We start from the raw sequence: 17901 nt of genomic DNA on the forward strand, positions 1-17901 counted from the left end.
GTTAAAGAATGTTAATGCTTTCAGCTAAAAAATATTGTTTTTGTTTGTCATGTAATGTGACAATATTTTCCATGCAATGTACGTGTTGACATTACCACATACATTACTGTTTTGTTTTCTTTGTTTTTTTTTCTTAATTCCTATTTAGTTAATTTTAATTTCTTGGCAGTTTTTCCTTTTGCATGGGTTGCTCACCCTGGAGCAAGAACAGAGGAGAGTAGACGAGGGTTGAAGTTTGGCACAGTGTAGGAAGAGGTTGGCATCAAACATCTGATGCCCTTCCCACTGCAGAGGAGCTCTGGAGTAAGGCCCAGCAGTGCCTGTGACCATGACATACTCCTTCATATGACACCCCTCTTTTTTTCCCAAAATCTGTAAACACAGCCGGCAGCAACCATCTCACCTCCACCTGCCGGCTCAGTGTAGACCGCACCATGCAACTCACGTCATATCACAATTAAGATGGATGCTAAACTGATGTTATGTAATCAGTTCAGAATATGTGTACGCTTTCTGTGTCAGCTCCTTCAGAATATTGTTGCTCCATGAGACTTACTGTATCCCGTAGTTGTAGTTAATGCATTCATGAAGATTACTTTCTCGTATGAATTATCTGTCTAAAATATTGAGATTATGATAAAAATCCTTATTTCTGGTATATATTGTGCATGTTACCCAGGGATTATTGAGTTAGTATTAGGCATGGACAGGCTTTTCATACAGATAAGATTTATCACACTGTTTACTGTTCAAATTATTTCAGCCATCTTGCATGTGTTTGTGTTTCTACGTTTAATATGGAAAGCAGTTGCTTCGATCTTTTGCTCCACGTTCACCTGCATGACCTTGTATGTTATGTTCTACCCACTTGACTAATAATGTATTGATATCTGTAAATAACACCTATATCGGACTGCATATTTATGTGTTGATCTTAAATTATGCAGTGATTAATCCCAAATATCAAACACACTGAACATTATCACTGTGGATCTTATCACAGATCTCAAAGTGATAATGGGCTTTGTTGTCTGGTATATGAGTTGGAAAACAGTGAGAATGAGAGAGTGGATGTGTGGGTGGGTGGGGTAACACTGTTGTAAACATTCAACTGCCATTTCACAATGTGTCTCTTCTAATTTAATATATTATATTATACTATCATTTTATTTTTACTCAAACAAGCATTTACCACTCCTTACCAAAACAGTCATTACACATTTCTCTGAAGCATTTTTTTTTTTAAATCCACCAAAACATGTATTCCTTCTATTGTTTTTTTGTTTATAGTTTAGAAAAGTAAAGGCCTAAGAACTAAACATATGATGACACATTTCATATGCCTGCATGCAAGTCATTTAATTCATGACATGTGACATTTATGGGTGATTTTTAACACTGTGCCTTTGTGTTCATGCCCCATGTGCATCTGTATGTGTCTCTGTCATGTCAATTTTTCTGTGTCTGTTTTTGTGTGTGTGTGTGTGTGTGTGTCTACCTTGTCATGTATGTGCTCTTTATACTTATGTATCTGTGTTCCTGTCTCTGGGTCCTTGTCTCCCCTTTTTGTTTTTCATCGCTGTCTGTTTATCAGATGGAAGTTCCAGCAGTCAGACACATAGAGAGGAGAAGGAGGCACCACAGCCAAATCCACCTCATTCACGCAAAGGACGATTTCAGGTAGGAGCCATAATACAGATTTTATCTTTGCCACTCAATTAGACTGAACCGTTGTTGCAGTCTGGACTGGCAGGTAATGTGTCTTCTGCCATCAGGTGACTCCAGTGCACCAGTCCTCCTCCCCGAAGGTTGCACCATTAGGCCATGGGAGCACCCACAGGAAAGTGGGCCGCTTCTCTGTAACCCAGGCTGAGACTAAGAAGGAAGATAGAGAGACTGACAGCTCCCCTGTAACGCCTGATTTGAAGAGGGAGAGGAGGAGGTCTCGGGCAAAGGACGGAGAGAAAGATGAAAGTAAGAGAACCCCAGCAATGGCTCACCTGCTTCGAGGTCACGGACACAGCCACTCACCCATGGGCAGCAGTGATGATGATGATGATGATGAGTGTGAGTTGGAGGATGAAGACTTGAGAAAAGAACTACACAAGCTCAGAGAGAAGTAAGTCAGTGAAGAGAAATATTTAATATCATTATTTCAGAGTTCAGAAGATGCTTGTCTATCCATGAATTACTTTTTCTCTTTTTTGTCTCAATTAATTGTTATGTCTTACCTTTTTAAGAAATGTTTTAACCGTTCTACCCTTTTTTTTTTTGCACATTCATTGTTCTTTTGATTTTTTTAATCTTCATTTTCAGTTCCTGATTTTACTGAACCTTACTTTCAACACCTGCTGCTCTGTGTTTTGCATCTCCTCCTCTGCAGGCACATCAAAGAGGTGGTATCCCTTCAGTCCCAGCAGAACAGTGAGCTGCAGGAGCTGTACAGACAGCTTCGTTCCCTCAAAGACCAACGGCATAGTCTGCCTGTCTCTCTGTCCCGAACAACTCCTCTTCCCATTGGCCCACCTGTCCTCTCTCCTCGAAGGCCCAGGCCAGCCAAAATCAAACTCCGGCCCCGGCCTCACTCTCACATGGATAACAATGGAGTTACACACTCTGGTACACACTTTTTATGAATTCTTTCACTTTCTATTTTTTCTTTTTTGCCACTTAAATTGTTATTCATTTAGATATATCAACTTTAAACATAAATACAAAAAATAGGTTTATCAGACAATAATAAAGCCTTTAATTATCTTTTACATGTAAATTTGCATACACAGCCCTTCATTTATACCTTGCATTTTCCTGAACACACAAATCCCGCCCACGAGTACTTGACCACTCCTCTACTCTAATTTGTTAAAAGCCATTAGATTGTTCCATGCTTGTTGGTCAGTTTGGCTTGAACTGTTCTTTACCCTAGTAATCATATGTTCAAATGCAGATGTCTCTGTCATGAGTTTGAGCCAGTCTGTGAGCGTGGGCATATACAGGCTCTTCCAGTTTCGCAGGATAAGTCTTGCTGCCACCATGAAACCTTTCTATGTTTCTATTTCTTGCTTTCTATTTTAATGTTTCTTGTATCTCCCGTCTAGGGATTCAGCAGTCAAGTAGTTTATCAGGTAATGAACAGAGTAGACTGCCTCTTTACTGCAACCCAGAGCACTACACTTCACTGCCTGCAAAAAGAGGTACAGTTTGTCCTCAATATATTAGAAAAACACAGAATTTAGTGACAATCAGTGGTATGATACGCGCCCTCATTTTTTCACAGATCACAGTCCTCTTAGAAAAAGCACATTCACAGATGAACTGCACAAACTCGTTGATGACTGGACGAAGGATACAGTGGGCCCCGCTCCACCCAAGCCTTCGCTGAATCAGATTAAGCAGATTCAGCAGGTGCAGGAGTTGGGAGGCTGGAGTCAACCGACTGAAGTATGACTATGTTATATACCTTAATTTTTAATAGCATATGAAATTAACCTAATATGGTCAGAGGGATTATTAATGTGTTATCATAAATGCAGTGGATAAGGTTGTGCTTTTCCAAATCACTAGCTCTATCTCATGAAAGATGTTTTTTATCATAAAATAAGCCAGATAGCAACAGTACCAACACATTATTATTGTGCCGTAATATTTCCTTAATACTCATTACTATATTTCCTACAGGTGGCACCACCAGGTTGGTTTCCAGTGGCACCACTGAACCCCCAGGCACCCCCGACCCCTGCCAGCATGCCTGTGGCAGCCCCTTCCCAAAACACAGGAGGAGGAAGCCTGTCCACCCTGCAGTCTCCGGGACCACCACCTCAAACACACATGGCTCAAGTTCCACAGATGCAGCAAAGTTTACACCTCCATCAGTCTCTCCCCCTCCAGCAGATGACCTATCAGCAGTCCCCACTCTGCCAGCAGATACCGCAGGTCCAAAAGCAAACTCCCATACAGTCCCAATCACTGTCACAGACACAACCCATCACCCAACTGCCCCATTCACCGCCTCAAGGCCAACCGCTGCTGCCTTCCCAAAAGCCCACATCTCCAGTGTCTCTGCTACCTGGCAGTTGCACAACTGCACCTACAGATAGCACTGTTGCCACTGGGGGGGCATTTTGTTCCTGTTCCTCACCCTCTTCGACCTCTTCCTCTTCTTGCTCTACTGCTACTCTACCTTCCAGTGCCAAAATTCACCCAACACCCCCCACATCTACTCTTCCTCTGGGACAGAAATGAAACCAAGGTGAAGAGTGAGGTCAATATGAAGGTGCAAGAGATGGAAATACTAAGTGGATCAGGACGTAAAGCAGATCCCTTTGGAGTGCTTGTTCTGTGTATGCATGAAAAAGTTGAGACTGCAATGAATATATGGATCCCAGTGTACTTTTGGATAAGATGGGGAGTGAATGTGAGAGATGATAGGTTTTAGTATGTACAGACGGAGGTAACATGGAGCACAGCGGCTGAGGTTTATGAATCATGATATGTTTGGGTGTTGAGATGTATAAATTCTTAAATGTACGATTGTGTGTTGATGAGTGTGAGTGTTTAGGGAATATTCAAGTACATATCCCTTATGTCCTTTAACGAAATGAACGTTCATGTTTTTGTTTTCAAACCTACTCAGTTGGACTTAAATTCTCCCTAAGCAGAGATAATAAGGACAAACGTTTTAACAGTGTGTTTGATTTGTCAATGCTTACAGTAAAAGGACTATCAATTTTAAAAGTGCAATTAGTAATGGTCATCTAAATTGATCAGCATGTATTGTATGGATTTGTCTGTAGAGCATAAAATATTTTTGTAGAAGCACAGTGGCCCAGAGGATCTTCTCATAACCACGACATGAAACTAGACCGAAAGCACAATGTGTTTCAATGGGCAATGAAAACATCCACACGATGTTAGTCGAAAAAGGTAAAGTTATCTGGCTGCCATCATTACCACAATGCGACTGAATACACTGTTGCAGTGTTGTTTACTGGTACAGCATGTGCTTCATTTTTATTATTTTATGTTTCGCAGTTGTAACATACTGAGTGATGTGATATCAATTCAGATACATTAATGATATGATGGTTAATTGAAATATGCCATCTGTGTTCAGTGGAGACCTGGATACCCTCAGCCCAAGCCTGCATGACCGTACGACTAACTTGCCAGACTGCAAGCTGCTTGCACTTGCTATGTATCCATGAATCTCACATTTACTAATTGCAACCTACTGACATAATTCATCAGTCATGAGTTAATGTGCTTTCAGTGCGTTTGACAATTTCGCTTTTAGTGAGCTCTGCTTAACAAGGTGTCATGCTGAGGAAGATGAAACAGAAAAAAAACTGCCAAGTTACTGTAGTCTGGGGAGACCATGTGGGTTACACCCATATTGCCTTTTGAAATGACTGCATTTTTTTGCGAGTGTGAGTGTACATTTTGACAAACCTTTGTGACAGTCGCATGGTATCAAATTGTATCCCTGTTTCTTTCATTCAAAGCGACCTCTCAAATGTCATTCTACCCAACTTAAAATGTTTACCATGCTAATATTTTGGGCTTGTTTCCTAAAAAAAACATAAACAAGTAAGAGGTTAGATCATATACTGGATGTAAGCTTGATGTCCAACATTGTTGTCAAATCCTCACTTGCCTATTTGCCAACTTTGTTTGGCACTGGATAAATTCCTTGTTTCAATTTAAACTATTTAGTCTTTGACCATAGGCTGCCAGTATGAATGCATAACTGTGGGCCATAATTGTGTTATGTACACTGCTAAATGTTTACTTAAGTCAGAAATGTCCCATTCCTCTATTTCTATAAACACTTAATTTGTAGATGCAGCAATACACAGAGTATTATATCAGCAGTGGATATATTACTGTACATTTCATTGGGTTATCAGTGGGATTAGCCAAACACACATTTGGCCAACAACAGTCAGGCGTTTATACAGTTTTTTGGCATAACAAGGAGCCTGCAGTCAAAGCAGCATTTGTGTTTTATTAATAATAGAAAGACTGTGTGCCACTGAAAACAGCAGATTGTTCTGGTTGTTGAAGACATGTTAGTCAAACACATTTAACACATGAATGGTTAAGCAGGAAGAAACTGCCAAGTTACTATATAGTCTGGGGAGACCATATGGGTTACACCCATATTGCCTTTTGAAATGACTGCATTTTTCGTGGGTGTGAGTGTACATTTTGACAAACCTTTGTGACAGTCGCATGGTATCAAATTGCATCCCTGTTTCTTTTATTCAAAGCGGCCTCTCAAATGTCATTCTACCCAACTAAAATGTTTACCATGCCAATATTTTGGGCTTGTTTCCTGGATAAGCAGGAAGAGTTTCTGCTAAAGGGTACGGTGGGGCAGAAACTGCTTAAGCTAGAATATAACAAAACATCTCTGTATTTTGTCAAGCCAACCCACATAGTCACAGAAATGTAGTTAATTATTACTGAAGGTGAGATACTGTGCTGTCATGTTTGATACTAACATGTTGACTGCATACTACAGCTTAATGATCACGATACAGGATGTGGAGGTGGCTTTGTCCTTGAAGTGTTACCAAAATGTTATCTAAAAGATAAAGATTATTTTTGTATTTTGAAATGGGGTTGTACAAATTGTAAAATTGTGTTTTCATTATTATAAATCTGAGGTTATTTTAAACTAGAAAACACTGGTTTTCATCTATGTTTACATGGGACTTCCCTATCTTGATATACCTCTCTGAGTCCTGACAGGCCAGGGTCATATAAGAATATAGTCAGAGAGGTTTTGGTCATTTTTGACATCTTATTACAGTTTTTAACCATGACAACCTGGGAGATACATGACATACTTACACAAGTCTTCCTATTAGGCTGCTGGTCGGATTTAATTCACTCACAAATTAATGCAACACAAATCTGGGGAGTCCTACAATGGCATGACTGAGAACCAATGATAAAATGACATTTGGGCAGAGTAACTTCTAAAAAATAAAGTATGTTGCTGATGATATAGCCTCTGTAAATTGCAACTAATTCAACTGTTGATTTTATTTATGTTTTGTAACTAATCAAAATAAATGATGTAAAACATCAAAGTAAAATGATGTATGAATGTTTTATATTTAGGCTGGTACTTCTGCACACTTCAATTACTTATTATGTTATGTATTATAATTACCGTTGTGGTTACTATTGTTCAATCAGTTCATCCTCACCACAACAAGATGGAGACAGCCGTACAACGTCCAAAGACGGAGTCATATACCCTAAGATCCCACATGCCACATCCGACACAACTATCAGGCGGCACGTCAGACTTTATCACAAGTCCAGTGCAAAGGCAAGGCAGAGCCATTTTAAATTACATTAATTTTAAAAAGATATATATATATAGTCGTATTACAACTTCAAAGTTTCTGTACTGGCGGTAAAAAAAAAACATGGGATAAAAATGTAAGTTAAGATCATGTGGAATTTCTGAATGTACTTGCGTGTTGAATAATTAGTACATTTACTGACATGTATTTGTTCAATATTACTCTTACAAAACGTTTTTTACAGGTTCTGAAAATCTATGGCAGCCAAGTCGACATGTGTCTACAACTTTGTTGCCGCATAAACGTTGCGCAACGTTTTTTCCTGAATGCAACTCCACATTTAACCGTCTTCAACTTTATTGTTCTTTCAATAGCAGACAGCGGCGAACGACCGTCTGTCTGACGCTGCAGCCTTTGAAATGGCGTTGATGTAGTTCAATACGCCGTTATTTTGTAGTTATTGTGCTCGTTTCGGTTGCTTCATATTTAAGTTTTCTTGTCAAGGGGGGACTTCTGGACCTGGTCTCTATATTTGGGCATAACGGAATTTATAAACAATAAAGTGGTAAAGCAAATTGTTTATAGTTTACGTTGCATAATAAGGCCGCAGCTACTCCCGAACTCGCGTAGGGATTACAACGGCTTTTGTACGCTTGGCCTGCCGCAGCTAGACTTCGGTGAGTTGCTAGCGTTAAATATCGATTAAGATAACAAACGACACTTCTTTGTTTGGCTGTAATCCGTCGTCTCTGTTGGGTGCATGCAGTGGTTCTTCGTGTTTAAAAGATAAATGAAGTGCACCCGCTGTTGTTTTGTAAATTAAAGTTACACATTCACACTCGCGTAGTTTAACTGTATCGGTAGCTGCTAGGAAGCTAACGTTAGCTGCTAGAGCTAACAGCTAACGTTAGCTTCCTAGCGACACAACATTCACAGCGTGTTTACAAACAGTGAGCCAACGTTATGACGCCAGTTGGCTGCTGTTAACCTGCGTTAGTTATGAGAAGCAACGTGTTTCTAATACAGGACTGAAATAAGATAACTGTTGTCTGTTCAATAATAATAATGTATCGTTATATGAAGAATGTGGAATACTGCTAATTATAATCATTGTTGTCCGACCGAGACGACTTATTTTTTTCAGTTAAGTTGACTGAGCATTTCAGGTGGTAGGAGCAGCAGCTACTGTGTTTCCCTGTGCTTATATTATGCACCAGTGAGTTTTCAACGGAAGTTGGTTGTGTTATTGGAATATGTTATTACATGTTTTTTCTTCTTTTTGTTAAATTCCAACAGGTTTCCAAGTGAAAAACACACTCAGAATGGCATCGGTGCCGGTGTACTGCTTGTGTCGCCTGCCATATGATGTGACACGCTTCATGATCGAGTGTGACATTTGTCAAGACTGGTTCCATGGAAGGTAGGTCACTTTCAGATTGAACACTGTGTTGATCATATCGATGTACCTGCACATTGAGATTAAATTATGATATAGTTATATATGTTGTCTTAGTTGTGCGTTTCCTGTGGGTATAGTCAGTATTTGACTCATCACAGTTTATTCGGCTAGCCTTTCTACGCAGTCTTTCTTTGATACAATAATGTTTTCTGTGTAGCTGTGTTGGAGTGGAGGAGGACAAAGCAGCTGAGATTGACCTGTATCACTGCCCCAACTGCCAGGTCACCCATGGACCATCTGTCAGTAAGTTACCATTCCTTTAGTATACCTTTCTTAAATTGTTCTGATCTTATTGGTTTGTTTACTTAAACATACAAACATGCATTGATCATTTTTCTTCTCTGCATCTCCTTTCTTAGTGCGCAAACGCCGTGGAGGCAATAAGCAGACAGATGGTGCTGCTGCTGGAGCAAGAGATCCAAAAAGGCCTGTTAAGACGGGCAGCCCTCAGTTTGTTAGAGAGCTACGGAGCCGCACCTTCCCAGGGTTAGTCTCCTACAATGGTCAGGAGTTTGTTATTCGCAAGTTTAAAGATCTAGTTTTATCTTCATCCTCTGACGGTTTCTGCTTTTATGTTGAAGGGAGAGCCGATGTCAACCTTTCACATAATTGTTAGACACTCTATTTTTAATATTTTCTTCCAGTGATCACAATCAAAACTTGTGCATATGTCTGTTTGTGTTCTATGACAGTGCGGATGAAGTTTTGCTAAAGCCGTCTGGGGCCCAGCTGACAGTTGAGTTTCTGGAAGAGCATTCATTCAGTGTTCCTGTTATGGTGCTGAGGCGTGATGGCCTAGGCATGACCCTTCCCCCAGCATCATTTGGCGTCAGCGATGTGGAGCACTACATTGGTGAAGTATTTACTAATTTATTCCAATCTATAGATCTGCTCTGATTTATGTCAAGATTTTGAGGCTCATGTGTATTCCGGACATTCAAATGTTTTTTCTCAAACTTTTTCTTTAATTTGAATTGCAGGTTCAGAAAAACAGATTGATGTCATTGATGTGTCTCGCCAATGTGACCTGAAGATGCGGTTAGGCGACTTTGTTGAATACTACAACAGGCCCAACAGAGACAAAGTGCTCAATGTCATCAGCCTGGAGTTTTCTGAAACCAGGTACACAAAGAGAAACGCATAACTAAACGTTCACTTTGCCATTTTAATGGAGTGTCTTGTTATTAGGGTATAATATTTACTTTGCTATCTAATCAGCTGCGCTAAAAAAACTGGTAATTCATTGTAAAAGTGAAGTTTGTTGTTAGAGTTGGATTGAAGTTATGTTTTGAAAACTTACAATAACTGCTGGAATTGTTTAAGGCTCTCGAACCTGGTGGAGACTCCAAAGATTGTGAGGAAACTATCATGGGTGGAAAACCTCTGGCCTGAAGAGTCGGTGTTTGAACGCCCCAATGTGCAGAAGTACTGCCTAATGGGAGTCAAGGACAGCTACACAGATTTCCACATTGACTTTGGAGGCACCTCAGTATGGTACCATGTCCTTAGGGTGAGAAGGCCAATTATTTCAGTCCTGTTATAGAAGTTTTAGTTTAGTTTTTGATTTTTAATTTTTTTTAAAAAAGTAATTCGTATTTGTTTTTAAGAGCTTGTCTCTGTGTTTATTCAGGGCGAGAAAATCTTCTACCTAATTTCCCCCACTGCAGCCAACTTGGCACTTTTTGAGCGGTGGAGTTCCTCATCTAATCAGAATGAGATGTTTTTTGGAGACCAAGTGGATATGTGTTACAAGTGCTCTCTCAAACAAGGAAACACCTTGTTCATACCAACAGGTGAGCCGTAATTCTTCCTTTTGTTTTCTTAGTTAAATAAAAAGGGTTTAGTACAGTTGTGATGGTCAAGCAAGTCTGACTCGAATATTGTTTCCATTTTTGTCATTGGTTTTTCTTCCAGGGTGGATTCATGCTGTGCTGACTCCAGTGGACTGCGTCGCCTTCGGAGGAAACTTCTTGCATAGTCTCAACATTGACATGCAGATACGGTGAGTTTCCTCAGGACTTTTTCCATGCCAAGTCCTTATAATCTTATTGTTTCCCTTTTTGACAAAAATGTTTGTTTAATGATATTGACAATCTTGCTGGTCTATAAGGTCTATGAAAAATAGTGAAGAAATGAAATGGAAACTTCATTTTACTTGCTAATTGTTTCAATGCAGTTGCACACTAAAAGCAGAAAATTAACCAGGAAAAATCCACTTGGCAGATCCCTGCTGTACTGGAGACAATTGCCATTTTGGTGTTGTCTCCCACAGGCCCCAACATTATACTTTAATTTGCTTAATATTTATGACGCTTTAGATAAACTTAAAACATGAATGCCCCAAGGAACTTTTCGAACTGAACAACTGCTGTTAAATATTGATCCTTACTTATATTATTTATAATCACTAATATCTGACTTTTCCTGTGCTGTTTTTCCATTTTCAGGGCATATGAAATAGAGAAGAGATTGAGCACAGCAGACTTGTTCAGTTTTCCCAACTTTGAGACTGTGTGCTGGTATGTTGGAAAGCACCTTCTTGATACCTTCAGAGGTGAGGGAGTTTTAATTAATTTTTATAGCATCCATGTCATGGGAACTGCTTGAGTTGACTGTTTTTGTTGTATGTCATTTTGATATTATTAACATTGTGATATTCTGCAGGTTTAAGAGAAAACCGCAGACATCCTGCCACTTACCTGGTTCATGGAGCTAAGGCCTTGAACAATGCCTTCCGCACCTGGACCCGTAAAGAGGTTGGCAAAATCTTGTATTGAATATCACTCTTTTCTCTCTTCCTATTTTTTCATTGCTCAATTTATTTACTCCCATAACTAATTGTGAAACAGGCATGCTCAAATTAGTTTTATTTTGCATCCGACTGCATGCAAGCTCCAACAATATCATTACATAAAAGTATTGAATTTGAAAAGGAGGTAATGCACATGTTTCATCTCCAAAGGCAACGCTGAACTGTAACATTACACTTATTCACTTTCTGGTTGAAAATATAAACATTATTACCACGCTCATATTTGTCAGTTAAATATGCCGCTACAGCTTCCCGTAGGTTAGGTTAGTTCATCACAAATAATTCCTACAAAATCCTCAAAAGTTCACAAATGTGTTTGTTTTGGATACGTTATGGTTTTACAGGGGGTCATGTGTCTAACTGTTTCTTGACTCTGAGCAGTTGCCAGGCAATCAGCCGAGGCCCCAGAAAGTTAATGGATATTGCTTTAAAATAAAATCTGGCATATAACCTGTCATTTTTGTATTTTACAAAGCTGTAATGTGTTAATTAGTGATCTTTGGAGGTGTTGGGAGGCAGCTGTCATTACCATTTCCCCAAGCTGCACTAGCTGCGTCTTGTTTCCAATATTTGTGTTAACCAGCTGCTGGCTGCAGCTTCAGCGAATGGATATAAGAATGATATTGAACTTCATTAAAAATGCCTTGTTTTGTGCAGTATAATATTTGATTTAATTTCAGTATATTATGTGAGTTGAGTGATCGTTGTCTTCTTACACTCAGGCTTTAGCAGATCATGAAGTGGAGATCCCAGAAACCATCAATACTCAGACACTAGTGAAGGACCTGGCCAAAGAGATTCGTCTGGTTGAGGTAAGTGAGAGAATAATTGAAAGTTTGTGCATGTTTTCTATTTAGTTTAGATTTTTGTGATTTATGTTTTTAGAAATACTATTATGACATTTGAGCTTTTACTCACTAGACAATACACACTATCTCTCTCAATAGGACATCTTCCAGCAAAACATTGGCCGCACTGGACCTCAGTTTCCTGGTTCGCCAATCTCAAAAGCTCCTCTGACCACCTCTCAGAATTCAGCACGCCCCCCCGGAAAAAAGAAAGGACCCAAACCCAAGGAGATGATGGCGGGTCTCGGGCCTCCAGGAACTAAGAAGAAGGGTCAGAAGGGGCTGCTAAAGGCAGAAGCAGGAGAACTTGATCTAATTGAGATCCACACCAAACATACACTCAAAAAATTTCCACATGGAAAGTCCAAAAACAAGAATAAGGTATGCCATTTGCAGAAAGCAGCATATCCCCAAAATTGAACAAATTAATGAAGGTAACGGGAATGCTGAGCCAGCATTTGTTTGGTTTGTATGCTTTATCCTCATATTTTCTGACAATTTGTGTCTTTCCAGTTGGAGTTGCCCTTGGATGAGTTTGAAGGAAAGCTAAAGAAAAACAAACTGAAACTTGTGCTGACCAACGGAAAACTCCAAGGGTAATAAGCTTTGCAGCCATTTGGTGTGTTTCTACTTTTGTGATCTTATGGTCTTCTTAAGGTTTTGTTTCTAACTTGCCGATGCTTTGGTTTTAGTAAGAAGGTCGGCAGTAGTAATGGTGCGGGTAGGGCAGGAAAGTACAAACATCTTGCCATGGAGGGATCCAGTCCGTCTGACTTGGAGTCCGACGATGAGCTGCAGATTGACGAGACCCCTCCTCCACGACGCAAGCCTGCAGGACCTAGCAAGAAAAAGAAACTAAGTGGTGGGAATTTAACTTACAACAAGCGTTTTATGAATGTTATGAATAAAGAAGGGACATATATTTTTCATTTCTTCACCCACCAGTAAAGTCTGAGAGATCAGTATAGCTATTTTAACACTTGGGAGTGTTTGCTAAATGTAGCACCTAATATTAAGTAGGATGGTTTCAAAACTACCTTGCTGCTGTAACCTAATTGTGTTTAAATGGGCTTTCAGGTCTTCCAAGGAAGCTGCCCAGAGCCAAACCCTGCTCTGACCCCAATCGCATCAGGGAGCCTGGAGAGGTAGACTTTGACATTGAGGTGAGATTTTTATGGATACACCAATCAGGTATTCTGTTGTGAATGCCATCTTTTAGCTGTAGTAGCCAGTATCAGCAAAGTCTTAATCACAAAAAAAGATGGAGTTCACACATGCCATTGCAGGATACAGCTGGAATAAATCTGTGATTGTGACTACATTATGGCTTTGAGCTTAGATTTGTTATGCATCTCATACCAACCATACCAGCTTCTACTTTCAAACTTAGCATCTAGCAGGTCACAGCTCATGACAAATTATGTTGTTGTTTGCTTGTAATCACTTTACATTTATGTTTGTCAGTGATAAACTGTAGAAATGTGACAGGAATGAGAGTATCTACACCTTCCTCCCCGTCTGTTTGTTTATTATGACGCATGTCCTGCTTTATCCACTGGACCTCTACAGCACTATTTTTAATAATAACAATAACATGTTTATGCATGTGGCTTCAGGAGGATTACACCACAGATGAAGAAGCACTAGCCGCCCACGGGGTAAAGGGTGGCGCAGGGGGAATTCTGGACTTATTGAAGGCCAGCAAGCAAGTGGCGGGCTTGGACTCTGCAACACTCAGGTTAGATCTCCTTGACAAGGGATTCCTTTCTTGTTTTTATTGAACACTCAAATTCAGTAAGAGTCTGAAGTTTCTTGGTTCTTAGATGCAAAATATATCTGAAGCAAACTTCCTTGGTTTTAGATACCTGACAAAAGAGCAATACATTTGAATACAAGCTAGAATAATTGTCTCGCCGTGTTGTTGCAAGAATCCAATAACCTTTTGAAACTTGCATAGTTCACATATTTCCAATGTCTCTGACACTATGCTATGTTTAGGAGGTTATTTTTGAGATGCTGAGTGATTGCTCAACTCTGTCCTTCTCTCAGTGAGGAAGCTCCAGCCTCTCCCAGTACTCGTGATGCCATACAGGGTATGCTGTCCATGGCCAATCCCCCTTCCTCATCTTCATCTTCCTCCTCTTCATCTCCCTTATCCATTTCTGGAGGCCTGACAGAAGGATTAGGGGTGGTCAAGGAAAAGGGTGGCCGGGCAGTATGGGTGACTGGAGGAGTCAAAAAGACAAGAACTCCTGAGAAGAAACCTGTCATCCAGCGACCTGGGAAACGGGCAATAAAACGACCAGCCCGTCACCTTAGTGACGACGACAGTCAAGATGAGCAAGAGGCGCTGGGAACCTGTTTCAAAGATTCAGACTATGGTGAGCAATACACTCAATGACTAAAACCTGCTGCCGTACAAATCAGTGAGAGTCAGCGCACTAAAGTTTTTATTGGTCAAGCTGTTAAATTATAATAAAACATTTTTTGTTGTTCAAGTTTACCCGTCCTTGGAGTCTGATGAGGAGGACCGTGCCAACAAGGCTAAGATGAAGCGGAAGAAAAACTGGGATGACACACCGTGGAGCCCAAAAGGTAACTGGCTTAAACATATTAACAAGATGGAACATAATGCTTTTTAGCTCACTGAGAGTTGATCTCTTAAGAATGTATTTTCATTTATAGCCAGGGTGATGCCCACCCTACCTAAACAGGATCGACCAGCCAGGGAAGGGGCTAGAGTCGCATCTGTAGAAACTGGTCTTGCGGCAGCTGCTGCCAAGCTGGCACAACAAGTGAGTTGGGAAACAAAGCTTATTGGTCTTTGAAATATGTGCCCAGTGAATAAAGTGGAGGCGTCTTGCAATTAAAGAAAATTACTTTTGATTCTTTTTTTTGATTATGATCCAGGAGCAGCAAAAGCCTGCACGAAGAAAGTACACAAAAAAGCAGCGTCCTCCAGCTCCTGTCGCCCCTCCTCTCCCTGTTCAGACTGAGCCAGCCCCACCATCACCACCACCTGCTACAGAGACTGCAGCAGACTCCAGTCCAGACAGGAGGATGGAGTATTACTCTGCAAGTCTGTTGGACCATGAATACACTGCAGGGCCAGGACCATTTGGCCCTGGAGGACCAAGAGGCAGTGGAGCCATGGCCCCTGGTGTATTCCTCACTTCACGCCGGCCTTCACTTTCTCCACAGAACAGCAGCTCTAACTCTGCTACATCCCCTGCAGGTTTAACCAGCCAAGCCACAACAGGAGTTGGTCAAGGTAAGCATAAACATAAAACATTAACAACATAATTTAATATCTCTTGACAGCATTTTTTCTCATGTATTTCCCCCTTTCACTTCTACTTTAGGGAAGCGTCCAAAGAAAGGACTTGCGACTGCAAAACAGAGACTTGGAAAGATTCTGAAAATTCATCGTAACGGCAAACTTCTCTTGTGAGAGATGTTGGAAAAATGCCTGAAAACTTGTGGAAATGAAGAAAAAGGCTTTAGTGAAGTAGGTCTTAAAGAAATAGAGATAGTGATCTATATTTTGTACTCTATATAAATGTTTACTGTCAGCTGTTATTGAACCTCACTATACCTTGTCTTGTACACCATTTAGTCTGCCCATTTATCCATATCTGTTGAAACGGTTATTCAGAGGCATATGTGTGACTTAAAACCAATCTTAAGTAACCTCTTTATGATCATATACCATTCGATTTTGTCAATTGGAAATTGTGACTCACATTTCAAAATGTAGGTTGACATGGATCTAACAAGCGTGATAAATTTACAAAACTCAATTGTTTCTTTTATTTAGGTATTCTTTTGTGGTTATACTTATGCAAAGACATTACACTGTCCAGTGTCCATCATACATTTCAAAAAGGGAAGGAAAAACAACAACACGTATTCTGGTCTGGTAAAATGTAATGTCCTTTTGTACCTCTTAAAACACATTTTGTTTTCTAATGATGATTACAGGATCCCAATCGCAACACAACATAACAGTCGTCAGCGTATGCAAATTTTCAGCAGCACCCAAAATGCCACATATATAAGTTATTCTTTAGGGATTTGTCATGAAGTGTGTACAACTTTTTTTCCTCCATAAACTGTAGCTCTACACATGACGTTCTAAGCATTCAACTGATGCCAAGAGTAACATCATACAGCTCTATTTATTGTTAGTATATTTATTTTAACAAGGCAGCCTTTTGCCACCTCTCAGATTGTTTTAACATGGTATGCTTTTCCACTTCATTGTCTTAGTCCCTACTTCAATTATTTTCAACCACTTAATACCTGTACAAAAATTGTTTTAATTTCTTTTACAGTCTGTTGTCATTGTATATATTTGTAATATTTGTAATTTATATAGCTACATTGGAAGAGCAGAACAATTTTATGCGATGAAGAGACTAGTTTCCTGCCATAATTTGTGCCCCAAGTTTTGGCAGCATTCTTGGGCCAGATCTTTACACAGAATGCACTGGTTCTAAAATGTAGAGGCAGAAGTGTAGATTTAACTGTGTGAAAACATTGTGAAGGTGCAGGACCTGATATGTAAATATATGTTGTAATTTAAGTTTTTTTTATAGTTCAAAACATTTGAAATCTTTCTTAACATAACTTGTACATGATACATTGCTCTATTTGGAAAATATCTGAAATAGTTTTTTTTTTTTATATTTGTACGCAGTAATTGTCTTGCTGCTTAGTTTGTCATGTTGTCTTGTCAGTGTAATAGTGAAAATGTTCTGAAAAAAATGCCCTTGTTTAATTTCATCCATTTATTTTTTTGTAATAACTATTCCCGATATTCATTTTTGTGTTAGTGTGTACTGTGTCTTTTAAACATAATGTTTAAATACGACCTGGAAAAGATAAAATATACATTGGGCAAAATTTCTTTTTTTTTTATTATATTATTTTAGCACTACCAAATCACCAAAAGATTGATTTGGTAGTTAAATGCATAGTTTTGAGTTTTCTATCTAGTACTACTACTCTCTAAGCTACTGGAGAACTCTGTTTTCTTTGCAATCACCTACAAGTGGCGTTAGGGAATTATTGGAGAGACACAAGTACTATTGTGTTGGTTTAAACGCATCAACACTTAATGATTTTCTTTCAAACTAATCTACAATTTGGTATAATTAAGACACTTTAGATTTTACTAGAATTAGTACCGCCCACAGTTTTTCTTCTTTTTATTGTTGTACACACTATTGCACAATTACTTTCACATTTACATTTTCTTTCAGTCCAACTAGGAGAAAATGCACTTGTTATGAAATTGTCCAGTCATTAATTCCTGATTGTCAGTGAGTTTGTATACACTTCAATATCAAACTGAATTAAAAATATTTTTCCCATATAACCTGGTAAACTCTTCTGTGTGCTTTCGTGTGCACATCTAATCACAAGGATGAGGCTGGAAATACCAGTTAATAAGGTTGTACG

The 17901-nt window shown here is 39.5% G+C and overlaps 2 protein-coding genes across 8 annotated transcripts in view; both read left to right on the top strand.

The window, feature by feature from the left end:
• The window catches only part of wnk3 (WNK lysine deficient protein kinase 3), a 36126-nt gene extending 29067 nt beyond the window's left edge, over nucleotides 1–7059 (top strand). For all 7 annotated transcript variants that reach the window (XM_068597961.1, XM_068597965.1, XM_068597966.1 and 4 more), the window contains 6 exons: nucleotides 1595–1680; nucleotides 1776–2119; nucleotides 2384–2619; nucleotides 3099–3194; nucleotides 3278–3441; nucleotides 3679–7059. In XM_068597961.1, coding sequence (XP_068454062.1) covers nucleotides 1595–1680; nucleotides 1776–2119; nucleotides 2384–2619; nucleotides 3099–3194; nucleotides 3278–3441; nucleotides 3679–4242 — 1490 coding nt within the window. In that variant the 3' untranslated portion in view covers nucleotides 4243–7059. The remainder of the gene's footprint in view (nucleotides 1–1594; nucleotides 1681–1775; nucleotides 2120–2383; nucleotides 2620–3098; nucleotides 3195–3277; nucleotides 3442–3678) is intronic.
• Nucleotides 7060–7711: 652 nt separating this feature from the next.
• phf8 (PHD finger protein 8) lies at nucleotides 7712–17818 on the top strand. Its single transcript, XM_068597968.1, has 22 exons — nucleotides 7712–7996; nucleotides 8616–8739; nucleotides 8936–9021; nucleotides 9138–9264; nucleotides 9471–9631; nucleotides 9759–9900; nucleotides 10102–10288; nucleotides 10409–10571; nucleotides 10693–10780; nucleotides 11226–11332; nucleotides 11443–11534; nucleotides 12313–12402; nucleotides 12538–12819; nucleotides 12952–13034; nucleotides 13131–13300; nucleotides 13516–13601; nucleotides 14055–14176; nucleotides 14488–14819; nucleotides 14938–15033; nucleotides 15124–15233; nucleotides 15349–15709; nucleotides 15801–17818. The coding sequence occupies exons 2-22, from the start codon at nucleotides 8642–8644 to the stop codon at nucleotides 15887–15889; spliced, it is 3072 nt and encodes a 1023-aa protein (XP_068454069.1). The 5' UTR covers nucleotides 7712–7996; nucleotides 8616–8641; the 3' UTR covers nucleotides 15890–17818.
• Nucleotides 17819–17901: the final 83 nt, after the last annotated feature.

Source organism: Clinocottus analis, unplaced genomic scaffold (assembly GCF_023055335.1).
Source record: "Clinocottus analis isolate CAN_PGR_092001 unplaced genomic scaffold, fCliAna1.0.p SCAF_4, whole genome shotgun sequence".
Taxonomy (NCBI): Eukaryota; Metazoa; Chordata; class Actinopteri; order Perciformes; family Cottidae; genus Clinocottus; species Clinocottus analis.

Coding starts and splice junctions, on each gene's coding strand:
- phf8 (XM_068597968.1), top strand. CDS start 8,642: ATGGCATCGGTGCCGGTGTACTGCTTGTGTCGCCTGCCATATGATGTG. Junction 13,301..13,515: donor CAAGAAAAAGAAACTAAGTG/GTGGGAATTTAA, acceptor ATGGGCTTTCAG/GTCTTCCAAGGAAGCTGCCC. Junction 15,234..15,348: donor CTGCCAAGCTGGCACAACAA/GTGAGTTGGGAA, acceptor ATTATGATCCAG/GAGCAGCAAAAGCCTGCACG.